Source organism: Pisolithus orientalis (assembly GCF_024613125.1).
Source record: "Pisolithus orientalis strain OTSU chromosome Unknown F5J12scaffold_7, whole genome shotgun sequence".
Taxonomy (NCBI): Eukaryota; Fungi; Basidiomycota; class Agaricomycetes; order Boletales; family Pisolithaceae; genus Pisolithus; species Pisolithus orientalis.
In genome coordinates this window covers 1,194,654-1,218,387 of record NW_026260788.1, presented here as the reverse complement: position 1 = coordinate 1,218,387, position 23,734 = coordinate 1,194,654, and the positions used below count along the sequence as shown (strand labels likewise).

At 50.2% G+C, this 23,734-nt stretch overlaps 9 protein-coding genes across 9 annotated transcripts; 4 read left to right on the top strand and 5 right to left on the bottom strand.

Moving 5' to 3' along the window:
• Window positions 1-183: 183 nt before the first annotated feature.
• Window positions 184-1,178, bottom strand: F5J12DRAFT_781343 (uncharacterized protein; the record flags this gene model as incomplete). Its single annotated transcript, XM_051742552.1, has 5 exons — window positions 184-317; window positions 386-424; window positions 505-592; window positions 655-991; window positions 1,042-1,178. The coding sequence occupies 5 exons, from the start codon at window positions 1,176-1,178 to the stop codon at window positions 184-186; spliced, it is 735 nt and encodes a 244-aa protein (XP_051602398.1).
• A 624-nt stretch (window positions 1,179-1,802) lies between these two features.
• F5J12DRAFT_890694 (uncharacterized protein) lies at window positions 1,803-5,935 on the bottom strand (the record flags this gene model as incomplete). The annotated part of the gene is made up of 10 exons (XM_051747426.1): window positions 1,803-2,909; window positions 2,968-3,440; window positions 3,490-3,634; window positions 3,687-3,877; window positions 3,932-4,100; window positions 4,147-4,266; window positions 4,488-4,637; window positions 4,694-4,882; window positions 4,962-5,863; window positions 5,926-5,935. 10 exons carry the CDS (start codon window positions 5,933-5,935, stop codon window positions 1,803-1,805), a joined length of 3,456 nt encoding a protein of 1,151 aa, XP_051602397.1.
• Window positions 5,936-7,189: 1,254 nt separating this feature from the next.
• On the bottom strand, window positions 7,190-7,735 carry F5J12DRAFT_890693 (uncharacterized protein; the record flags this gene model as incomplete). Its single annotated transcript, XM_051747425.1, has 1 exon — window positions 7,190-7,735. One exon carries the CDS (start codon window positions 7,733-7,735, stop codon window positions 7,190-7,192), a length of 546 nt encoding a protein of 181 aa, XP_051602396.1.
• Window positions 7,736-8,235: 500 nt separating this feature from the next.
• On the top strand, window positions 8,236-10,073 carry F5J12DRAFT_904580 (uncharacterized protein; the record flags this gene model as incomplete). The annotated part of the gene is made up of 8 exons (XM_051748545.1): window positions 8,236-8,344; window positions 8,408-8,765; window positions 8,884-9,128; window positions 9,172-9,442; window positions 9,468-9,585; window positions 9,692-9,775; window positions 9,864-9,947; window positions 10,008-10,073. The coding sequence occupies 8 exons, from the start codon at window positions 8,236-8,238 to the stop codon at window positions 10,071-10,073; spliced, it is 1,335 nt and encodes a 444-aa protein (XP_051602395.1).
• An 831-nt stretch (window positions 10,074-10,904) lies between these two features.
• F5J12DRAFT_527475 (uncharacterized protein) lies at window positions 10,905-12,105 on the top strand. Its single transcript, XM_051739889.1, has 2 exons — window positions 10,905-11,707; window positions 11,766-12,105. The coding sequence occupies exons 1-2, from the start codon at window positions 11,101-11,103 to the stop codon at window positions 11,906-11,908; spliced, it is 750 nt and encodes a 249-aa protein (XP_051602394.1). The 5' UTR covers window positions 10,905-11,100; the 3' UTR covers window positions 11,909-12,105.
• Window positions 12,106-12,881: 776 nt separating this feature from the next.
• F5J12DRAFT_817633 (DAK1 DegV-like protein) lies at window positions 12,882-15,759 on the top strand. Its single transcript, XM_051745138.1, has 9 exons — window positions 12,882-13,161; window positions 13,223-13,719; window positions 13,780-13,908; window positions 13,976-14,146; window positions 14,218-14,343; window positions 14,423-14,539; window positions 14,612-14,974; window positions 15,056-15,172; window positions 15,224-15,759. Exons 1-9 carry the CDS (start codon window positions 13,073-13,075, stop codon window positions 15,649-15,651), a joined length of 2,037 nt encoding a protein of 678 aa, XP_051602393.1. The 5' UTR covers window positions 12,882-13,072; the 3' UTR covers window positions 15,652-15,759.
• Window positions 15,760-16,124: 365 nt separating this feature from the next.
• F5J12DRAFT_817616 (P-loop containing nucleoside triphosphate hydrolase protein) lies at window positions 16,125-18,593 on the top strand. Its single transcript, XM_051745137.1, has 8 exons — window positions 16,125-16,362; window positions 16,409-16,441; window positions 16,497-16,564; window positions 16,618-16,936; window positions 16,987-17,225; window positions 17,285-17,486; window positions 17,542-17,663; window positions 17,715-18,593. Exons 1-8 carry the CDS (start codon window positions 16,350-16,352, stop codon window positions 18,348-18,350), a joined length of 1,632 nt encoding a protein of 543 aa, XP_051602392.1. The 5' UTR covers window positions 16,125-16,349; the 3' UTR covers window positions 18,351-18,593.
• A 38-nt stretch (window positions 18,594-18,631) lies between these two features.
• F5J12DRAFT_527369 (general substrate transporter) lies at window positions 18,632-20,915 on the bottom strand. Its single transcript, XM_051739888.1, has 7 exons — window positions 20,883-20,915; window positions 20,738-20,824; window positions 20,513-20,678; window positions 19,742-20,460; window positions 19,362-19,694; window positions 19,243-19,311; window positions 18,632-19,189 (listed from the first exon to the last, which is right to left on the bottom strand). Exons 3-7 carry the CDS (start codon window positions 20,589-20,591, stop codon window positions 18,965-18,967), a joined length of 1,425 nt encoding a protein of 474 aa, XP_051602391.1. The 5' UTR covers window positions 20,592-20,678; window positions 20,738-20,824; window positions 20,883-20,915; the 3' UTR covers window positions 18,632-18,964.
• A 541-nt stretch (window positions 20,916-21,456) lies between these two features.
• F5J12DRAFT_781337 (uncharacterized protein) lies at window positions 21,457-23,329 on the bottom strand (the record flags this gene model as incomplete). Its single annotated transcript, XM_051742551.1, has 7 exons — window positions 21,457-21,726; window positions 21,976-22,022; window positions 22,051-22,108; window positions 22,263-22,302; window positions 22,849-23,012; window positions 23,071-23,228; window positions 23,251-23,329. 7 exons carry the CDS (start codon window positions 23,327-23,329, stop codon window positions 21,457-21,459), a joined length of 816 nt encoding a protein of 271 aa, XP_051602390.1.
• Window positions 23,330-23,734: the final 405 nt, after the last annotated feature.

Genomic DNA, 23,734 nt, shown 5'->3' with positions numbered 1-23,734 from the left:
CGAATCTGCCCACAGAACCGGGGCCTCGCGGGGTGATGGAGCGGACCCAGGTCGCACCACCCTCCAGTAGCATTACCTATCATATCGGGCGGGTCGTTGTCACCTTCATCACTAGGTTGTTGAGTAGTCGTCTCACTGGGTGTCGGCCTGCCTCATCCAGAACGACCACCTGGATTATTAGTCCTACCACTGGTCACTGGTCGTACCACCACCACCTCTCCAGACACCCTCATCCCCCTCACAGCAGCAGCGGTAGTTGTAGGCACACTCGATGGCGAACTCCGGCTCTCCTTCATTACTCCAAGTGAGATTTGGGTCTAACAGCAGCGAGAGGCTCGTTACGCGTCTATTTCGGCTCTGGAACGATTTCAAGGATCGGTGTTACCTTCGTACGACTTGGAGGTTGCTTCGGCACCGTTGGCATCTGCGAAAGGGGCACTCGTTGTCAGGGCGGTTAGGTGTCGCGTGACGCATGATATGGCGGAAAACTATCGGTACGTGGACCTACGACTTCTGGGTTACTTTCGCCCTTTCCTTTTCTGCCTCCAACATGTTTAGGTTGCGAGGACGTAGATACTCGCGACGGATTCAGCTAAGCACGAAGAAGGGGGGGGATAAACATGGGCCTCCGCGGCAGCAGCACACACAACGCACTTCATCATTCACAGGTGTCTGATTCTTCCCTCTCAGTGACTTGGCTTCGATCGGTGCGGCACCTGACAGCAGTTGGGTTGCGGGAGCAACGGTTTGACCAACGACTTGACCGAGGTCATCATCACTCGGTGTCTCCTCAAGTTTCAACACAACCGTCCCCTCCGACGCCGCCGTTCCGGAATTCGCATTTAGCCTGGGCGTCCGAGATTGCATCGTACTACAGTAGTGGTCGGCAGCAGCACTGGCAGTAAGTGCATGTTCATTCGGTTTTCCGTCATTACCGTCATCACGTCCATCACTTTCTTTTCCGGTGGATGCCTGCAGCTGATACAGTGACCTGCGTCCCGATCACCTCACATATGCTCTGCAACATTGGTGTCTCAGCACCAGTCCTTCCCCTCCTTGCCTCCTTTAAAAACATCGACCTTGCCCCATCCCATATATTGCCTCTGCACGCCCCCGATATAGATAGGAATGCCTTTGAATAAACGGGGATGCTCTGGAGGGGATAGCCCAGGGGTCATCATTGGGACACTCGCATCTCCTCACTGCAATAAACACCTGCTGGAACAATCCTTAGCTCGAAACGTTTGGAGCCACAAATGTCCTGGAAAACGGAGGTAACGGAACGTGATCAACCTGACAGTACATGACGTTGTGGAAGAACTGTGCGGATATCACTGTAACTTAGGTATAAGCCGCTTGGTAGTTGTGGTTCAAAGGGTGTCCCTCTGAAGATGGAAGAGCGTACTGGAAAACTTTCCATGAAAGCCAATATTCCATCATTTTATGATACCGCACAAGGATTACATAGCGAGTCTGAAGGTCTTGTAAGTAGATAGCAAAGGTTGGAAAGCCAAAGCTGTTTGGGCTACTCTACCCCGGGATGTATGTATAGCACAAGTGGTAGTGGAAGAATTACGGAGACTCTAGTCTACGGCACATAAGTATGCACAGATTTCCAACTCAGCTCCAGGTATCAAATAGGTGTTATCACGAACACTCTGGAGGCTCAGTACGTCGAACGCTCAGTTTCCTCTCCGTCTCGGTCTAACAAGCACATCAACAACAACGAAAAAACGACGGATGAAGGACGAAAGACAGATCAACTATAAAAACCAGCAGCTGAGCCCCAACCCCCACACATGTCAAAGGATTTCCAAGACTGTCGCCAGAGTGTTCTTGGAAGTGATATTGGTTCCGAGTCCCGAGACGATAATCTCGTTCTCTGCAGCGACCCTCTTGTACTCTCCATTCGGCTGCTGTACGAGAAGCAGTGCGCTGAACGGTTGCCCGAGGCGAGCAATCATCTGTAGTGCCAGGGTATAGTCGCTAACATGTGGCACGGAACCAGCATGTAATGGCGAAGGGGGCGCATCTTCATCCGATCCAGCGTCACCATCCAAATCCGACTCAGGATCAAACTCCGAGCCTCCCCAGGCAATCCCACTACTCGGACCTCGAATATGGCGAATCCACGGATGTGCGAAGACAAATTTCTGTGGCTCGTTGAACGGGAGATCGCCTGCGGTCGTGAACTCCACATTTCCAAGACCCGACACCCTGGCACGATACAGCTTCTCATTGCCTCTACGCAGCCCCTGTATACTGAGTTTCCTGACAGGGAAGACGATGCATGGGAGATGTAAACGTCGACTCCAAAAACGGGCAGGTGGAAGAAACTTGATCTGATGACAAATGCTCAGGGTGTTTTCTTGAGACAACTTGCCACGTAATTTCGTCATGCACGTTTCCATTTCTTCCCCTTCGAGTGATGGAGGGTTGTAGGGAGTTTGGCTGTAAACGGAAATGGAAGCCGGGAGACAACTGTTGTATGACGATGACTGCCCTGACCATGCAAGCACGGTGACTTCGCTAGTGCGAGCCACGATTTCCTCCAGGAGATGCCCGAGAGCGTCAACTCTCTCTCCGTACTGAGGCCTGATATCGGACTTGAATATGCCGATGAGGGAATACGCGACGTCTTCCTCGACTGTCGCATTGCGGGTCGAAGCGAGACGAAGTTTCTCGCGCACTCCGAGATCGTCTGGAGAGAACTTGATAATAGTTCCATGGGGGATCTGGATAGCATCTGCTAGTTCTTGCATGATCCCCGGAGATTCCTTGTGGTTCGCAACAATATCGCCAAGGTATGGTTTCCATTCAGAGTCATAGAAAATGATGGCCTTCGGGGAGAGAAGTTCTTGCAAAGTCCAGGCTCGTGTCATCCAGAAACTACGCCTAAGGTCCCCAGGCTTGGATGGATGTGCCACGCCAACAAGGTATACAAGTGTGACTGCCGAATCCGCGTACCATTGGTACATGGATGCTGAGAGATTGATTAAGGATGGGTCCCGTGGTCTTGTCGATACAACACGTATCCGACCATGCCCAGTTGTAACCAAGTCTGCGTGCCTCCTTGCAGAAATTGCGCAGCTTGTTATTCAGGGGCGTATCGGGAAGGTCCCACACAGACTTGGAGTCAACTCTGTTGACGTCCTGGAATGACGGCTCGTTTCCCTGCCACGCATGCGAGAACATAGCATATCCGAAAAACCTTGCAACCAGTCGTAGGATCCGCTCGTTGTCCACTTCTTTCGTCGTGGACGAAACAAGCTCTTTAAACATTGGATCAGCCTTGAATATATGCAACCGCTCATGACCATCACAGAGGCGACCAGTGGTAAGATCGATGACGACGAGGGGACAATTTTTAAGAATGCCATGGATAACAGGATCAATAGCTGCAATCGTCTCGGATGGAGAAACATAGTTCTTCCGCAATTCTGTGAAACCGTCATTTACGGGCATTAGACTCGCACAGGAGGTACATACGCCTGATTGCAGGGTCATGGGACTGTTCAATCACTTGCAGCATAGACTTGGAAGCATCAATCGCTTCGTCGTACCGTTTTGCTCCATGAAGTGCCACATGCTTGGCCTCATAGCCCCAAGGGCTGGAGGGGTCCGCTTTCACTGCCTATGTGGTTGTTGCAGGGAACCAACTCATACAAGGACGATATCATGCATACCTCATTTGCATCCCGCAGTGCATCCTCCCACAACCCCTTTCCCGCTCGAGCTCTGCTCCGCTTGATAAACAGAGCTGCAAGGCTTGGAGGCAACACTGCAGAGTTTTGTGTTATTGCATTATCATGTTCTGTAAATCCGAAGGCTTCATTGCCAACATGCTCAAGTGCTGCAATGCATTTCTTGGTAAAATCTGACGACGGATATGAACGTGCACACTAAGCAGACTGGCAGCTACACGACATACCTGCGACCCAAGCAACAGTTGCCTTGCTCGCCTGGATCTCATTGTTTGATGTCTTGACAATGTAGAGGAGGATTTCCACAGCTTCGGCTGCACGTCCCTCAGCATAGAGGGTCTCACATAGACATTGCTGAGAAACGATGTCCGGATCATCGAAACTCCACCTGAATATCTTTATGCGGAGTTAGATTAACAGGCAGTAATGGCAGAAGACCTACTAGCGAGATCGTTACTAGCGGAGGACATTGTTTGTCCTCGGGGGCGAGGTTCTTCGCACGCTCGATCAACGGTATTGCACGTCCATAATCCCCCTTCTTCATGTACATAACTCCAAGGACCTGCGGAATGTATCATCGATAATACTTACATGTATGCATCGCGCGAGGCACGTGCCTGTGTGTAAAGGTAGGTGGCACCCTCATCGTTGTCGTTGTTCGCTCTTGTAGCAAGGTACTCTACACGCATTATCGCCTCTTCTTGATTTCCAGATTCGAACACAAGGATCGACTGATTGGAACGCGGATTGAATTGTGAGAAAAATCTAGGTCACCTCACGCACCTTCAGTAGTAAAAGAAATCTGATACCATGCGGCTCACAATCATGAGAGGCAAAGTCAAATATCCATAGCGCACCCTCTCTGTCGCCCTGGCCAAGTAGAGCAACCGCCATCGCGATGTGGCCAATAGGCGATGGTTGAACCCGGAGGGACTTGAGATACATGTGTGGGCAAACATGCACATGGAGTAATGAGAGAGCGGACTCACCTCCCTCGCATCCTCTATCGCAGGTATCGAATGTTTTAGATGTGCTCTTATAAGAGCGCGGTTTGCTAGCACGTAGTGTCTAGGGATTGAAGCACTATTGAGCTCCTCTGAGAGCAGCCTTTCGGTGTTCGTCGGGTCGTCCTGTGTCCATGACTTGAGGGTCCTATCACTCACTTGTACAAGCGGAAGCTGAGAAGCATGAGGATGTTGTGTGGCGCAGCGTAATGATTGTTAGCGATACGAGCTCCATGAGTGGACGTACACTTACACCATGGTCAAAATATCTGAGGGAAAGGACATCTCTGAGATTGTGAACTGTGATATTCCTACCATTTCCACATGCGAGATACGCCCCACTCGGTGAGAGAGCGACGGATTTGATCTGCGAGGTGTGTGTGATAATGCTGCTAATCTGCTTGTGAGACACAAAATCCCACAGTGAAACTGATGGGCCTGCGGCACATGCAATAAATCTGCCGTTGGATGCTATATATGCAGGAGATTGGTTTTCATGGATCAACCATTCTGAAGACGATGACGTCGATAGGTCGAAGCGGGTGATTTTGCCTACGCTCGCAATCAACAGCTGCTCGCCATCAGACGACCAGACCAACGGAGTTCTTGACCATGGACCGGTTGAACCCTGAGTACCTGAATCGAACAAGATACTGCCATTGTGGGTGCTGTAGACGCGGAAACCATCATAACACGAGGAGGTAGCAAATCGGCTGGCATCTGGGGAGAACTTGATACCCGCAATCGAATGATGTGGGAGGGGAGGCAGGAGACGGATACCGGAAGTGATGCTGAATATCTGAGCGTTGAAGTAGTCCGCAGTCGCAAATATAGTAGAGTCGTGCGAGATATCGAGCGCAGTTACCCAACCGTGGTGTTCTGTGAACTCGTGCACTTTTTCATGAGTGATTGCATTCCAGACGATTGTCCTGTGGCTGCCGTCTCCAGTACCAGTCACCATCCAGTGGCCATCTTGGGAAACGACAATGGAATGAACAGCACTAATGGCTTGCATGGTTGGACCCTGTTGCTGTCCGTCTTTAATCTTCCATCGACGAATTTCACCGTTGTCATATCCTCCTACGACCTGACTTTCGTCTGCAAAGGTGGCTGCCCATATATCACTCTGAGATACAATCTCGCTTTGTTTTGTATCTTAACAACCACAGCAAACTGTCAGTAGGGCTGCCTCGGCCACTCTGACTGCTGGCACGCACCCATTGTCATCATTGGAAAGTTCACCAACACAGCCTGTGCTGGATTTAGAGAGGAGAAGCACGATACATCACAGACTTACTTGCGACACACAACTGTACGTGGTCTATGCGTTGGAGTCCTCCAGCTATCGAATCGTCGACAGTCACATCATGTTATGCGTGACTTCAACAAAATATGATCTTCATCGATAGCGGTTGGCGGAAAGCGTCTCGGCGGATGATGCAATGCATCAGCAATTCACCGCATTCAGCGATGCACTCGGTCTCGAAACATCCTTAAGCTCCATCATAGGCACCCCCACTCGCCGGTACCATTCACTCCCTCTCACTAGGATCTGAATCTGCCCGTAAAACCGGGGTATCATGGGATGATAATACATACCCGGGTCGCACCACTTAAGTGCCCATCAGCAGGCTCGTTGACGCGTGCACCACCCCAGCAGGATAGGAGAGGTTGGATGTGATACGACAGACTAGCGATATCGTCACCGACGAACATCTCATCCGTCGAAGCGTGCATCAGCTCGACTGCTCCGATGCCTCTCGCCCAGTTCGATGCGAACAATTACGAGGTAGAACTCCTTTCCGTCGCGCCTAGATTCAGGGTGTAGGTCTAGTTCGACTCCGGCTGCATCTCTCAAGTCGAGATACCTTATTCAATCCCCAATTGTACGTATCCGAATATGTCGATGTCGATACCGTCACCAGTAGGATCCTGGGGAAGGGCATCGATCGATTATCTGTAGCATGCTAAGATAGCCGGTGCATTTTGAAGGTGGCATTCTAACCGCTGTTCGTAAGTGTGCAGGGACTCTCCCCCGACTCAGTCTTAGGCGTTGGGACAGCAGCACTGATGGCAGCCTCACCGCAGTTCTCCTTGAAGTGCCCCACTTCTACGTGTGTCCATGTGTTCTCGGTACACAATACTGTGGCAAGCCGTTGACTCAGCTCTCCCTCTCTAATCACTAGTTATACGGTCGACACGCCCGTCGGCTACGTACATCTCACTCCGGTTTTACCTCACAGTCTACATCAACACCTTCATTGCTGCGTGAGCTCCTCACCCCCTCCGCCCCACTCTCCCACCTCAGACTAACTAGCTGCACTCCCACATCGGGCACCGCCGCATCACGCAGGATCCGGTACTTCCCACCTTCGTCATATAAACGGCCTCTTTACGACATGAGTTACCACCGTCCGAGGGATGCGCCCTTGTCCCCGTCGTAGACCTCAGTTCCCAAGATATACCAACAATCAAAAACCATTACCTCCTGGATCGATTGCTTTCGTAGTCCTGGTCTTTGCACCAGTACATTCCTCCTTCGGCTTCGTGCCCGCCGTAGTAGACCGCCTCGTGCGAGTTGTTGTTTTGATAGTCGCCATGTTCCAAGATATGTCCTTTCCTGACGTCTTCATTCCCCACCTCAGAACTCATGGGAACAGCTTTCATATTCGTCGTTGAACCCGCTTTCTTCCTCACCGCAGACGTTCCAGCCTTAGTAGTGCCTGTAGCGGGAGATCTAATCGCGACGGTGCCGGCGCTCGCCCAGCACGACCCTGCTGGACCAGCAACCCCACCCTCATCTTCATCCCACTTCGCCTTCGAAGTTGGCGTGATCATGGCTGTCCGCGACCTTCTCTTCAACATAGGGGTGTCATCTTCAGCAGCATGACTCATTGTATCGAGTAGGTCGTGTCCATCCTCGTTAGTAGGTTGTTGAGCAGTAGTTTCACTCGGTGTCGACTTGCCCAACCCCAATTCCTGAACCGGAACGACCACGTACATTATCATTTCTTTTACACCATCCATATTTGTTCCTGGACGCCGTTAGGCCCAGGTCTGTAAACTTCGTGAGCAACGATCATACCGGACCGGGGGTGTACTGCCGTGCTCAAGCCTCAATACACTGCCCGACAATGACGGAGCCTTGCATTTTCAAGGTGCTAGCTTGTCTGATAAGGAAGGTCAGTGGCCGGGCACTGATCACCGGAGAATTGAGGTACAGCCGCACATCAGGGGTCACCCGTGCTCTTATAGACCATGTGCATCCGCAGCTACTCGACTCTTCGAACAAGAACCCATTCCTTGCCTCGGTGAGTATGTTACAGAATGCCGTCTGGTGCACATTAGCGGGTTTTGGCGCCCTATGTCATGCTGTCCAGGTACCACTAGCGTCTCACGTCGGTCCTCAACATGACGGAGGCGGCACTGGTGAAGTGCTAGGTGATGAGCGGTTATTGTCCTTTGATAAACCTCATTACGCAGCTGCCAGCCTTCACGTTGGCGACGATTACGATGATGCCCTCAGGATGAAATGGCGACTAGATGATCCTCCGAATGTAAATTCGACAGCTCACCTCGTATTTGAGACCGTTAATTCATTCCTCCAACACTGGCCAAATACACGCATGCGCAATGGTAAGTGGAGGATACTGCTGCTATATCTGCTCGTACCATTGATCCAACCCCTTTCGACTGTAGGTCATAATATTGTGCCGGGGAGCGTACCGCCTGGAACACTCTTATACCATGGAACCTGGCACTCCGGCCTTCCACCCGGCCCAGAATGGACCGCAACCGACCCGGAGCACTCCATTTTGTTCTGTAGGAATACCAATGGAGAGGATGGGTGCTGGCACCTCACTCTCATTACAACGCGGCCTCTCAAAGTCGTATATTTCGATGGAAGCAGTGCTGCCAAGGGCCCATCTGGGATGATGGATACCCAGGATATCATTGCGTGGGGAAAAGTCCAGCCGGATTGGGCATATGAAGAGCGGGACAGGATCGAAGCCTTGTGTGAATGGGGTAGAGAATATGACGTCGACGGGTTTGTAAGGTAAACATTCGTACGTCATGCACCCTGTTTCGTGTTGACTTGCATTACAGGATGGAAATGGACTTGTCAGTAGTCACGGTTTCCACTTCGTGCTATGTGTTCCTGACGGTTACACCAGCGAAGTCATGCTCTGCAACTTCACATCCAGCGTCCGTGTTGTCTCCTCCCTGACCCTTGCAAAACCCGGAACAAGTCCGAAAGCCTCCCGTATGTTTGAAGCAATATATGCCGGATCACAGCACAACTGCTATCCAGGAGAGACACGCGTCCAGCTTGATTTATCCGGCCTCGTTTCTTTCTACGATACGGAACTTGTGCCGTCTTTGGTCCCTGCCCGCTTTGAGACGGAAAGATGGACCCACCGTTTATTGAATATATCTGATGAAGGACGTCACACAGGCAAGAGCTCGTCTGGGAGAGGTCCTCTCTAGACCAGCATATCGATCTGGTAGTGGCATTGATTGGCTTGCTTTGATCCGGGTGGTCGTTGATCGATATTCGGAACGTCTCGAGTTCGTCCATTACCTCCTCAATTCGACAGGCCCGGACTCCAGCGGCTCCGATAATATTACGGACACCGCCATGAAGACGCAGGTGCAGCTAGGGAACATGCTGGCGCCTTATATCCTTGTCGATGTTGCACCACCTTCGACTCTTTCAAAGACCAAGGAAGCGGGGTTGGATGTGCTGGACTGGGCCCAGCCCAGCGTATAGATTGTGCGCGACGACGCATACAGGTATGTTAAAGGGTGGCGCCATGACGTCTTCGGAAAAGCTGTTATTGAATGCCGTGCACGATACGACGCGGGAGATTTGTCGCGTCAGTGACAAAGACTGTGGGGGCTAGGAGTTTTAGCGGGTGTGGATCAATTTATGGGTGCATGACAATGAGCAGGGACGTGCATGCGATCGAAAACATGATGAAGATATGGAAGAAAGACATCGATGAGTTGATGGCGTGGTTGGACTGGAATGCGTGGGTGAAGTGTCGGCCCGCATGTGGTCCAGAGGTATTCATTCACGACGATGCATTCAAGTATGCACATGAACTGACCCATCACCGCCACCAGGAAATGTGTTACCTTACCACCTGGCCAGTCGGTTTCCCGATGCCTCACGGGCCTTCGACCCCGGCACCCCGAGAATGGAGATCCCCGCTCGCCTTCACCTTCACAGCCACCGGTGGGTGAGGAGCCTATCCCGACCCGGCCACCTCGAGGGGGCCGACCACCCCACGGCGAGCCTGCAGAGGACTGGGAGAGGCCGCAACCGAGGTGCATACGTCGAGTGGATCCATATACCATATGATCTGTAGGATGTGACTTTCGCAATCGGTTCACAAGATGGTATGCATACGTACATATGTATATGAGATACCCTTTCTATACTGTCGTACCCACTTTCTTATATCCCTTTCCCTACCTAATGTGTCGGACTATTTCAAATGTGATATTAATGGTGGCGCCTAAATCCAAAGGGTCCGTCTCCGAGATGTGGGTGATCACTGTATTGAGGTCGATTGAGAAGCACACATACTCCAACAGGGGCAAACCCCATAGCAAGCAGTATTATATGGATACGCTGTTTCAACCCTCTATGCCGTAAACTGTACCTCCAAATCATACGGATCAACTCGAGGTATGCGACACCTTGGCCTGGGGTTTCTCCCAATTCCCTGCAAGCTGGCACCACAGTCTACCAGGGTCACCAAGGTTATTTGTAGTTGTGGGCGCCACCGACTGTGAAGGTGAAGATGATACGTCCCGAACGAGCCCAATTTCTGAATGCGTTTACGCCGGACTAGAACCAACACAGGTTCAAGTTACGGAGCTCAGTTCTGGTCTGATGAATTCGGTGCTTGACAGGCACGATACAGGCCATATTTGACACCTGGCAAGGAATGGTCGATATTCAATATGCAATCTCGAACGATGAGTGCTCATGTGGCTGATTATAGGATCAAACTCGGCAGCAGCCCGAGCAGGAGCTTCACGTGCCTTTGGAGAGGTTTCTTTCTTTTCATTACAAGCTTGCGATAGCACAGACTGCCCGGTGAACAGAGATTCCTGGGTCAATACATGCCTAGATCTGGTTGGTGCGTATGTACTTCGCGAGATGACGCCTGAACTCACCCGAGGTGTAGATATGGTCAAACTCAACCTTAGTGACGTCTAAATTCTCCTGGTGGCATTCAGCGAATGGGGGTATTGGTATTCCCATCGCTCTTGCATCATGTTTTTGCATCCCTCGGAGGTTTCGCAGCGCCATTGACGGCACATGTGTTCAGTTATAATACTGGTATGTATGTCGGTTTCAGGCAAGTTGCCTGTCCGCAATGTCTCCCTCCCAGGTTCCCCGCCCCGTCCATGTCTTGTCCCCTGACCTTGTCAGTGTACTCGAGGATCGCGTAGGGGCTACAATGCTAGCTGTCATCAAGAAGAATAAACACACCCGTTGCTTTTCCGAATCTCCTGCCTTTGCGGCATTTCACAGTGCGACACACAATTTTGGGAGGGAGGATAACGACGACATTTCGGATGATATCCTTCTGGATACCATTCGCACTACAATCCTGTTAACGACCTACAACTCTTACGAGCCCTTCGTGGCCAAAATCCTTTCAGAAACTTGTCAGGAGGACGATGTTCGAGATATGTTCTCGCCCGGTTTGCCTTACCACATAGCGGTTGCGAGCTCGACCTCGAGTCCAAAGCCAAAGTTTTTCTGCCAGTACCTACATGAAAGCTCAATGCGCTATGGTGGTGGTAACGGAGGAGAGATCTTCTGGACCTTTTCTCTCCATTACCGTCAGTTAGTGAAAATCCAAAATCGCAATGGAGACATCATTAGGACAATCCCTGCTGCCATGGGGTCTTCTGAGATGGTCCGTCTGCGGAATGGTTTGAAAGTGGAAAATGATCACTTGAATATCATGTTAGCGGGTATGTCTTGTCACTCCAAGCTCGGATGTTTTCATTTTACCGTGACACTGTCGTTCAGCGGGAGAGTGGGCCACCTCTCCGGTTGCTGTCGATTTTATCCCGCGAGTATCGCACATTCCTACTCACGCACACTCTTCGCACTCACATATAGCAAGGTTGAGACGATATTTATGGTGTTTACTATGTCCGCAGTCGATATGATACGGTATATGGAAGAAGAGTGGGAAACCCTGGTTGCTTTCATTGAGACAGGTGAACTCCCCCCTGGGATGGGATCAAAGACGTCTGGAAATACCTTAAAGTAGTCATTTCCCTACCAGTTGGCAATTGTTCCTGGACGCCGTCAGGCCAGGTCTGTAAACTCTTTGTTGCCAACAATCATTCAGCGCTTTAGGACCATTAACTCCAGTCACGTGGGCTCAGGAGGTGGGAAAAATTGGGGTTTTGCAACCGTTATGTCATGGAATGTCATGCAGATGACCCGGTCGTGGACCACCACAACGTGATTTTGCATGATTGCCTACGCTGTCAGATGTGTGTGGGTGCCCTCCATGGTCATGAATGTACTGCTACTTGTACGACGCTATTATATGTGTTTCAATAGTTAAAACATGCCTTGCCCCTGTACTGCAATCAGCTACTTCGCTAGGGAGCAGTGTCGCAGATGCCAGAGCTGTGCGAAGAAGTGTTACAAGTCATGCGGCTTTCGGTTCATCTCCTGTGAGGAAACTAACCACCCACCCTTCGCATGCAGAACCTAAATCCGATCCCTCAAAGGCCTCAATGATCGGGGGTGGTTGTTGCTCGACTTCACTACTGTTCCCCGCCGCGGTGCAGACCCCATAGCAACGTTCTATCGCTTGGGTATCGTCGACGCTGTCTGGACACTCGGAGGACAAGTCTGCATGTCTACATCATTATGTGTGCCACCAAATGATCCTCCACATCATTGAAGATTGCTCGTGCATCCTGCTGAGACCAAAGTTACCACAACTGACCAAACCACAGATACATTATCTGCCATCCTACATAGATGAAAATTTGCTGCCTGCTTTTTCCAAATGCGTCCAGGAACGCCCGGAGGGCTTTGATATGTGCGGCCTCCAGGCTATTGGTGTGCAGAGGAAGAAATCCCGACCTTGACGTCATTACTAGTTTTGTGGTACACACGATCCATCGGTCGGGGTCTCCCCTGGGAAAACACCAGACTCGACAAAAGACAGTCGTTTCCTCCCAACTATGCATCCGCCATGAACTAAGTAACTAAATATACAGCGGGCGCTTTTCGAGCTCCATTATGATGGAGCCTTTCGCTAACTGAATGTTATCTTATCTCACTACATTCAACGCCAACAATCGTGAGCCATGGCAGACAAGCACATCTTCTCCTCTCCCGATGGGCTTGTACTTGCATCTCTCAAGGGTTCCGTCGCTTTGAATCCAACGCTTCGTCTGTGTGTAAAATCAGTGTCCTGTTCACCCATCTGACCTCGAGTCCTGACGTTCTCCATCCAGCCATCCGTCTTCTCGAACTGTATACACCGCGCGTCCGGATCCTTCCGTCCACATTGCTGTTGTCTCTGGAGGTGGAGCAGGTCACGAACCTGCCCATGCTGGGTTCACCGGACGCGGCATGCTCACTGCCTCAGTATCGGGCGATATATTCGCCAGCCCCAGTGCAAAGCAGATCCTCAACGCCGTCTTGCTTGCCGCATTCGCAGGTTTTCCTCCTCCTTCAGATCCTAAAACCGCCCGACCCAGAGATGTTCTCGTTATCATAAACAACTACACAGGTGACCGTTTGAATTTCGGGTTGGCCATCGAACGTGCCCGCGCTAGATACCCGAATCTGAACATCGCAAGCGTATTAAATGCAGATGACGTTTCCCTTCTTCCACAGGCGGCGACAAAAGATGGTCAGGAGCAACCTATAGTAGGTCCACGTGGCCTAGCTGGGAACATTCTCGTCTGTAAGATGCTTGGAGCGTACACTACATTCGGTGCAAAGGGAAGTGGGTAACCGAGTCAATCCTGTGGGTAGGCGGAAGGTTGCTTATTAGTTCATCCCCCAGTCTCAACTGAATCCCAGCAACCTACTTTCGTGCGTGCTAAAAGGCTCGGTGATGCACTCGCTGCAAACTTGCGCAGCATAGGCGCAGCCCTTGGGCATTGTCACGTTCCTGGGAGAAACGCACATTCTGGTGTGCACGATGTGTTTTGTCTAAGTCATACCATTACACCTCAACCTTTGACGTGGATATTTTTTAGGCACAGAAATAGTTGAACCGGGACTTATCGAGCTTGGTTTGGGTCTACACAACGAGCCTGGCGTGCGGCGTGCACCACTTTCTTCACCTACATGGCTTGTTTCTGAAATGATTAAAATGATTCGCTCATCAGGGAGCGGATGGATGGGATCCGAGGTCAGTAGAAATGGAGGTAAGTGTTACCTGTCTGGGGTCACTTGCAAGTGTGGCTGAGCTCATGATCCTTCTACAATTACCTGGCAGCCGTTTTCGATCCTGCGGAGGAGTGGATTCGGCCTGGTGATGCAACAATATTATTCCTTAACAATCTTGGAGGTATCTCCCAGCTCGAAATGGGCGCTATCTTGGAGATTGTCAAGAATGAACTTGGTGTGTGGGATATGCCTGATGCCCTACCTTCTGCACTGGTGATCATCTGACATCGTAAATTGTTAATCCCCTTCGTTAGCAACGCATGGCATACTCGCGGTGCGCATCTACAGTGCACCTTTCATGACTTCATTAAACGCCCCTGGTTTCTCGATATCACTCGTCAATGTCACGCGTGTCCACGCACTCGTCAATGGTGAGTTGTAACTGCGCTTTCCCCTGGATGTTTTTCCCTTCAGACATTTGGCAGCTGATCTTTTCCGCTCAGACCAAACTCCGGGAGAAGAACCAATCGATATCCTTGCACTTTTGGATGCGCCTACTGATGCTCATTCATGGATAGCAACGCGGAAGTGGGTTCTGGAGCCACAGAGAATCGCAGACGAGGAGCTGGAAGCGGAAGAGACTCTGCAGGCCATATCACGTGTTTCAGCGGGCGTACCATCCTCCAACCCTCTAGTCGCCTCTACCTCCCAGCCCTGGGAAGCCCTCGGCTTCACCCCTTCAGAAGTAGAGCGAGGTATCCGAGGCGCTTGTAACGCACTACTTGGAACAGAGGGCGAATTGACCAAGTTTGACACGGCATTTGGCGATGGGGATTGTGGAGAAACGTTCTCTCGTGGTGCCAGATGTATGTGTGTAGGTTCCTCGTCTCTCATTTGAACTTATCTTATCCTTCATGTACCGTTCTTGGCGACCGCATGTTACCTAGCGGTCCTCTCCGGCCTCGATACAGGTATACTAAACGTTCGTGCCTCGCCTCCAGCCGCATTTTTGGAGAGAGTTGGCGAACTTGTGGAGGAGAGTATGGGGGGAACTATCGGAGCAAGTGGGTTGTTCACAGTACTTGCCATGTATATGATTGCCTGATGCATTGAAGTCTTCTCCATTTTCTTCGCAGCATGGTCCACGGCTCTATGCACCGGTCCGTCGACGGATCCCGCATTGGTAAAGGTTTCTGCTCTTCGCAAGGCACTTTCCGCTCTCAGCGCACATACCCCTGCCCGGCCAGGCGATCGCACCATCGTCGATGCGCTGGCACCCTTGTGCGCACCTGAAGTACCCCAAGTCGCCGCTACGGACAGGAATGTGCTTCTCGAGTATACTGTCCGTGTCGTGAAAGAGGCTGCAGAGTCCACGCGACACATGCGTGCCCGGTTCGGACGTGCGGCGTATGTCGGCAGAGGTGGAGAATGCGAAGCCAGCATGGCAACGGAGGAATTCCCTGACCCGGGGGCTTGGGGTCTTGCAGCTCTTGTGGATGGGTTTGTAAGGGGCGTACAGGACAGGCAATCTTGTACCGGGTGATGTACGGAGGCGCTTTCAAGGTAGTCTCGTCCAAGAGCCGTGTCTTATGTACTTGTTCTCTATAGTGCTTCGACAAATGCGTGAATGCTACTTCCGACGTACAGAGGGTATAGGTTGCACCTGAATATCCTAACGTACGCAAGGGATATCAACACCAAGTTGCCCGTGGAGCGCCAGAGAAGGGCCCAAGCTGCCAGTGGGTTCTCTGAATCTGTCTAATACCTGCTTTGCTTGTTCCCCTGGTATGCTCAATTCCGGCATGGAAATCTTGAGGTCTGAGGTAGGTACTACCCAAGTTTCAAGCACAGTCAACGACACCAAGTTTGACCGACTGCCATATTCTCTCTGACATGCACATGCATCGATCCGAACGTATTCTTAGCATCTTTTGGTTGCAAAATATACGCATGAGAGGACTGGCAAACTCATTGGGTAGTCAATTGGAGCCCCTGTCCTTCTTTCTGCGTCGAATACATGTACATGACGCCACTGCAGACACTCGCAGGAATAGCTTCGACTCAACTGAAGCTTGGGAATCGAGTATCCACGACGCTTGGAAGCTCAGAAACAACAATCAAATGCAAATACATAAAAGCATTTTCTTTTCCACGATGGGCCCGAAGTCTGCTCGTTCAGTGACGATCAGATGTTGTAACATACCTTTCAATCTGTAGGCATCACACATCGAATGTTCAAGGATGGGTAGGAAAAGTAAGCCTCTGTTAATGCAAGGGACGCTGGTTAAACCGCAAGCCAGAATCGCATAAAGCAGCTGTACCACATCGAAGCAGTAAGTCTTGCCTCTCACACTGGTCCAGAGCAAAACAGCTTCACGTGCAATGTAGAGCTAAAGAAGGAGCCTGGCATTCCAAAACTTCCTGACCTCAAACTTCGAAATGCGGAAAAGCACAAGGTGTTGTATACTGAAATATGTAAATGGGCAGGTTGCTTATTCCCTCCCCGAAGACGTCGCCTCCAACTCGTCTTGATCCAGACGCTGTGATGGCTTCTGAACCAACGCTAACTTCGTTAGCAAAGCTTGCCTCTGAGGTCGCACAGGACTCAGGCAACCAACCTTCCGGCTCCGCACCGTCGCAAAAGACCAAGGAGCAAATTAGGAGACATTATGTGCGCGCACTTCACAAGGTGGTGGACGAAAGCGACATTATTATCCTCGTCCTTGATGCCCGCGATCCAGAAGGCTGCCGGAGTCAGCTTGTGGAGGAAGAGGTTAGAAGACGCGAAAATGAAGGCAAAAAACTTGTTTTTGTGCTGAACAAAATAGGTAAAATCTGACAGCTGGGAGTCTCTGCGCCTGATTCGATTATTGGATAGATCTCGTCCCTCGGGAAAATGCCCAACAGTGGTTGCGATATCTGCGGCACTCGACTCCTACCCTTCCGTTCCGCTCTGCCTCATCTAATCAGAGGTCTAACTTGTCCTCTGCTACTGCCCCGGCTCTTCTACGACTCCTCAAGTCTTACAAACCGGCGGCACAGAGTGCCACAGTTGGTGTCGTTGGGTTCCCCAACGTTGGTAAAAGCAGCCTTATAAACTCGCTTAAACGATCCAAAGTCAGTTATTTGTGCATAAACTGTACCATTCCTTTTGAGTGGCGACTCTGCCTTGTCAGGTCTGTGCAGTTTCGGCGCAGGCTGGCCACACGAAGGAGCTTCAAACTGTGCAGCTCGAACGTGGGATCAAGATCATTGATTCACCTGGTGTCATATTTGACGAAGATGACCACGAGAGCGGTTCAAGCCAGCGACAGAAGGGTAGCGTATTGCTCCGTAATGTGGTCAAGGTCGAAGATATCGAAGATCCCATTGCTGTCGGTAGGTGACCATTATCATCGTAAGTTTCTCATGGGCCGACTTGGCGTGGCTACAGTGGAGGAAATCCTTGCACGTACTGAACACGAAGTATTACGGAAAATCTATAACCTTCCACAGTTTTCATCCACGCTGGAATTCCTCACTATGCATGCCTTAAGCAGTGGACGGTTACTCAAGGTAGGTATTCCAATCTACTGCACGACTACGCCGATATTTACATTCGAGTAGGGTGGAACGCCTGACATCCTAGGAGCGACTCGACAGGTCCTAATGGATTGGAATCACCAGAAAATTCCATACTTCTCCATTCCGCCGAACGTTCACCCATCATCTGTGCCCTCAACGATTCCAAGCGCTGGAGATGGAGTTATAGCTCCCGGAGCTGAGAATGTTGGGCTGGTAAAAATCGTGACAGGATTCTCCAAGCCATTCGAGTTAGAAGGCCTTTTTGAGGCTGCGGACGCAGGCGCCTTCGATAACCAACGAAATGCGGGAGAGGTGAACATGGAGGAGGCTTCGATGGCCCCTGGATACCCTGAAGGGTCTGAAATGGTGGTTGAGGAGGCTGCCCATGTACCTCAGAAGAGGAGGCATTCTCCCTCTCCAGCAAGCGAACGACTTTCACAAGCTCAAACTCAGGCGTTTTCCGCAGCCACAACACGTATACCAAAGCGGTTTAGACGAGCCAAAGACCTTTCTGCATACGAAGAGGCTGCCGGGCGCAGTCATCCACTAAACAGGAAGATGTTGAAAAGAGACGCAAAGCGGGCTAGAAGAGCAGCGGCTAGGTCCCGGAATGCACAAGAGTCGGGTATGGAAGTTGATGATCTGGGCGACACATTTATTGCTGGCGTGGAAACGTAACGTGCGCGGGGTGTACACTTCCATGCGCTGTCCGCAGTTTTATTTTGGTTAGGATCAACACAAATTCCACTTTGTCTGGCCATGGCACCGAAAAGTAAATTTCGCAGTGTACCATTTTGCAGGAGAGCAGCTGAATACAAAGTGATGACTGGTCAGCTGCCGAGACCGACGTGTCCCCATGTTAGGTTGTACATTTCGATTAGTGACACGCTATGGCAACAGCCGCAGGCATGTATTTGGGAGGTCGGAGCTTTGATATTACTACTCTAAGCCCAGGACTCACTGGGTCACCGGGAAGGTAAGAACGCATGAAAATGACCTCAGTCCGCAGCCCCACTTGGACTTCTAGTTCAATGCTAGATGCCCTAAGATGTTCAGGTGAGAACCAGAATGTTACATTGGCCCCTTCTACAAGTCCCGTCTATGCAAAGCGTCGGTGAGAGCCGTAATACTATGACAGTAATCACTGTTCGACGTTGTTTCGGACGTGCGATTGACACATAGCTAGTAACAGTACCCATCCCTTCCTAACCAATATCTATAGCAAACTACACAAAGGTATAACCATCCAGTTAAGTCAATACTTGGTGTCTGAGGAAACAAAAAGTGCTACACTACAATTTGGTGTTGAGCTGTGATTCAGAAGATCCCGTTTTCTTTTCGAACAGCTCCTCGATTTCTTCTAGGCTTTTCTCCTTCGTTTCTGGCATGAATAGGTAACAGACAACACTTGTAAAAAATGTCGCAGAACAAAACAAGAAATATGGACCACTGGGGGAGGCACGGAGGAACATAGGAGCAGTAAGGGTGACGGTGAAGTTCACCATCCAATTCGCAAGCTGGATGCCCGCATTGGTTAGCCTGGGCCTATATCCATGAACGCCCAACCCACCTGCTGGATAGCGCAGGCTTTCGCACGAAGACGCGTCGGCATAATCTCACAGGCGTATACTTTGATGACCTGCTTTCTGCGTTGAAAAAGAAGTCTGTCACTGAGGAAAGGACACTGACCACAGCCCACGACCAGGCGAAGTTGCCGATGAATATGTAGATTAAGGCGATAACGGCCCATTGCGGAGCTTTCCCGTTGATACGAATCTCACCGTTGACTTTTTCACCATAAATCGCATAGAGAGTGCCGATGCCCAAGTAACAAACAGACATTGCCAAGCCGCCACCGATGAGGGGAATTTTACGACCCCATTTGTCCACCCATAATTGGGCCGGGATGGTACACAGTAAGTTGACAATACCAGATACGCCGGACGCGAGAAAAGATGCGCGTTGAGATGGGAAACCTGCCTGAGCGAACAGAATTGGCGCATAATACAGTACAGTATCAACCTGCGGTGGAAATGAGTGAGCGCAAACACTAGAGGAATAATTTTTACCCCAGACAACATCATGAAAGCCATGATAAAGATACCAAGGGCGCTCCGTCTGATATACCTTTTCGCGAAAACCTCACTGAACGATGCTTGCGGCGTGCTTCGGTCTTCAAGGCTTCCCCTGATGCTCAGGAGTTCATCCTCGACATCCTCTGAGTCCCTATATTTTTGAAGCACAGACTTTGCTTCGTCGAAGCGACCCCGTTGCACCAGCCATCGCGGTGAGTATGGTACGAAGAGCATCCCGGATGCAAGAATGATCCCATGAGCCGCTTCGACGATAAAAGGAGTACGCCAAGCAAGGCTGCCGTGAAGTCGTGACGAACCATACGCAATGAAGAACCCAGCGGCGATCCCCACAGTGATGAGCATCTGTAACATAGTGGCTACAGTGCCGCGAATCCTGTGGGGCGCCAATTCACAGAGATATATGGTAACTACGGATATGCTCTGGCCTTGGCCGACTCCGGTAATCAAGCGGGCACAGAGCAGCATGGGGTAGGTAGTCGCAGAGGCCGATAGGATAGCCCCAATTGCAAAAATGAGACCGCCAGTCATGATGGCATACTTGCGAGATAGGAGATCAGCGACGTAACCACTGCACAGGGACGATATCGATGCGGAGAGTAGGATGCAAGAAACGTATATGCCCAGCGTTCCTGTTGGGAGGCGACCGATAGACTCGTCAAATTGTGCCATCTGAGTGATAGCACCAATTGAACCTGACATGGCGCATGACTGAGGAAAATGCTGCTATCTTCGAGAAATGTTTACCTGTGTCTAGTCCCCATAGCATACCTGCTATTGAAGTATGGACCGCAATGAGATAAATTTTTACGGTGGAGGACACCATAGTAACTGAAGGCGTGCTTGTGGGGAGGTAAAAGAGGCTGTTTTCCCGGTGAAACCCTCTCAAGTCGCTCGTATTTCAATGCTCTGGCTGGAGGGCCTAGCATCAGCCCATCCCTGGAAAATTCTGTGAGAGCGATAAACTCCTACCATTACCAGAACCAAGGTTCGCCCTCGTAGCGGACGCGAATATTAATAGAAAGATGCATCTTTACGTTCGAGAACACATGTACTAGTCTATCCACGAGTTTAGATGAGTCAGGAGTTCCTGCAGTGAAAACCTCCTCGGACGTACAAGCGAGATGGTAGACGGCGACAAGGCAATTCAAACTGGCCTGCAGGCAAATGTAAAGAGACGTGTCTCCCTTCCCATTGACACATTTTACGCTAGACAATATCTATCCCGTATTGCGTGTCATGGCAGGTGCGGGTCAATAAATTGTGGTTATCGTGCAAGTAGGTGTTAGAGTTTCGAAATTCGCAGCACTCTGTAGATATACTTCATAGACGTTGCAAACTTACCGTCGTTCTAGCCTCAACGTAACCCCTCCTCCGACTTCAACAGGTGATTAGAGGGCTAAAGCACCCGCAAAGGACCATATTGACAACAGGGTGCTCCCGTTTGGAATTATTCGCAGCCTCAAAATGGTCTTGGCGTAATGAAGAACCCAGCGGCGGCAAACTCTTGTAAACTTCTTCTACTGCCGAACAAAAAGATAAGGATATCCCTAGGAGGCGGTTGGTTTTCAGCTTCTCGTTCTGTTATGTCTGAATGTGTTCTACTAGACGTCCAACGCGGTTTGGAGCTACATCTAGTAAGTTTAAGCACAAGCAGTACTTACGACATTTTCTTTTTTTTTTTTCGACAACTAAAGGGCATGGTCACGAAGCACGCTATGACAGAGCCACTTGTTATCCGAACTTCTCGATTCAGAAGCTTTCGGGAGGATTTGCCTGGTATCTGTCTTGCGGACCATAAATCCGTTTCTGCGGAAGTTAAGAAACCTTGTATCCCTGATGCGGCCTGCGCGAGGGTCGACCACCTCGGTCAAAACTTCTTCTTCGAGGGTCTCCCGAACGAGTTTATCTCTCACATCATGTACGTCTATCACCGAGGGCTCATATTTGAATTTTGGAACCTAATCCAGCTTCAGATGCGACTGCCGCCATAAGAACATGTTCTTCGTGATTTCTAGTCAGCATATGCTTCCACTTATCTCAGAGCCATCACATCCGCAACCAACGAAAGTCGGCCGCCGTAGCATGCCATACATTATATCCTACGCGCTGTGTCAGATTGATCTTCCGTAAGAAGATAGAGCGGATCATTCCGGGCCTTCCTTTCCATTCGTAACGATGCTTTCCCCTCGGGCAAGCTAAGGACCCACTTTGCGCTTGCTACCCAGATGTTTGAGCCATTCCAGGCCTAACGCAGCTAGGCCATATTATCAGGATATACTTACAAGTGGACGCAGAATTCTGCCTCGATGAACAGGCGAACTTTACGCTACATCCGAAGCTCTATACCGAAGTTGAAATGAAAATGCACTTGTTCTTGACTATCAAAGCAGGACCGGAAGTATGATAGGCAGATAATACGCAATCGGAGGTGCGCTATTTGTTTTGAATTGCGTTACGGCTGAAGTCGATAATTTTTGGAATCTGCGCCATGTACACCCAGATAGCTATCACGCGGCACCCCTGACGGCGCCATACTACAACAGATCGAATCAGGGGTTCATGTCGACGGGGATGTAGCGTGTGCCTTTCCTGTGCCTTGGTAAGTCTATGCAAGTCTGCAAATAACCATGACTTCAAGTGCTAATACGACGCTTATGTATAAAGTAGACAGCTAAGGATACAGAGCCAGAAAAGTGGATGCTTGGCGCATACACTACTTGATAGTGTTAGGGCGTGGCACAGTTATGATGCGTGTAAAGAAGTAGTGTGTGCAGTCGGACAGGAAGTGTCTGTGCGTATGTGCATTTTCACTGCAATTGTCCCCAAGACTAGGGACTAGATCAACGAAAACATTGGGAAGATATCGGTAGCATTTGAGTTGAGGCACTCTTCGACACAAGGTTTACGGTAAGGCGAACAACCGATACTGGTAAGATTCGTGGTACTTTGTACAAGAACAATTAATTTCAAATTCCCTGCTTCTTCGTTCTTCGAGGTTCAAGTCCATTGTGCGACTCGTCATTCTCATGGCAGCCCGCCCAGAAGTTAGATAACATGTCTAGGTGATAATCAACGCATACCTTGGAAAACAAGAATCGGTCACCTCTTCGGCGGAGTCGAAAATTATAGGATCTTCCGGTGGTTCTAATTCTTTAAGACTTAACAGTTGGGGTGCTGAAAGGACATCGAGCGTTCCACCCTGCCGGTACGCGAGTCCAAACTCATCGTACAGTAAACAGGATACCTACCTTGGGTAATCATCGATTCAATTTCATTCACTGAAGGTAAATATAGTAAGGAACCCAGCATCTTAAAGGTGGTAGATTGTTCAGGATATTTTGTCCTCGGCCTGAACGAGAATTCTCCCCAGTGTAGCCAAGCTGGATCGGCCCGTTGCACGCATGCAAAAGTAACATTTTCATACCAACAATCAGAGGACCTTCGATATCTTCGACTTTGACTACATTGTGCCCGCCACGTACAGTAGAACAGGCCATAGTGTACATGGTACTGTAGATACTCGCGTTCGGACTCGCCATAGAAAACCCTCGAAATCGGCATGGTTGTGAGAGTGTGATCTGTTCCATTGAGAGTGGTCGGAGCCAACCGGTGAGGACACAGCCACATTAGGCTTAGTCAGACGGAGGTAAGATAGGGCTCGTGCACACGCCACAAATCTAACGTGACCCGACGTGATTCTGATGTGACTTTATCATCAAGAGCAAATGACAGTCGCAAATATTTGTTTTGTCTCGAAAAAATTACACAGAGTTCTTTATTTTTTAAGCATCTACAACTCTGTGCAGTTCAATTTTCAATAAAATGAGATGTGCAAGTGCTATTAAGAAAGTTTGGCCATATGAATGCCATTATGGCATGTCGGATGTCGCAAATTTCTTGGGCACGTGATAAGAACCTTATAATACATGTTAAGGGTGGCTGTTCACACTTCCATTATAACCCATT

Coding starts and splice junctions, on each gene's coding strand:
- F5J12DRAFT_817633 (XM_051745138.1), top strand. CDS start 13,073: ATGGCAGACAAGCACATCTTCTCCTCTCCCGATGGGCTTGTACTTGCA. Junction 13,162..13,222: donor TTGAATCCAACGCTTCGTCT/GTGTGTAAAATC, acceptor TTCTCCATCCAG/CCATCCGTCTTCTCGAACTG. Junction 15,173..15,223: donor GGGGGGAACTATCGGAGCAA/GTGGGTTGTTCA, acceptor GATGCATTGAAG/TCTTCTCCATTTTCTTCGCA.
- F5J12DRAFT_527475 (XM_051739889.1), top strand. CDS start 11,101: ATGTCTCCCTCCCAGGTTCCCCGCCCCGTCCATGTCTTGTCCCCTGAC. Junction 11,708..11,765: donor CTTGAATATCATGTTAGCGG/GTATGTCTTGTC, acceptor ACTGTCGTTCAG/CGGGAGAGTGGGCCACCTCT.
- F5J12DRAFT_817616 (XM_051745137.1), top strand. Junction 16,442..16,496: donor AGCTGTACCACATCGAAGCA/GTAAGTCTTGCC, acceptor CGTGCAATGTAG/AGCTAAAGAAGGAGCCTGGC. Junction 16,937..16,986: donor TTTTGTGCTGAACAAAATAG/GTAAAATCTGAC, acceptor ATTATTGGATAG/ATCTCGTCCCTCGGGAAAAT.
- F5J12DRAFT_527369 (XM_051739888.1), bottom strand. CDS start 20,591: ATGGTGTCCTCCACCGTAAAAATTTATCTCATTGCGGTCCATACTTCA. Junction 20,461..20,512: donor GCTATGGGGACTAGACACAG/GTAAACATTTCT, acceptor GCGCCATGTCAG/GTTCAATTGGTGCTATCACT. Junction 19,190..19,242: donor AAGCCTGCGCTATCCAGCAG/GTGGGTTGGGCG, acceptor GCGGGCATCCAG/CTTGCGAATTGGATGGTGAA.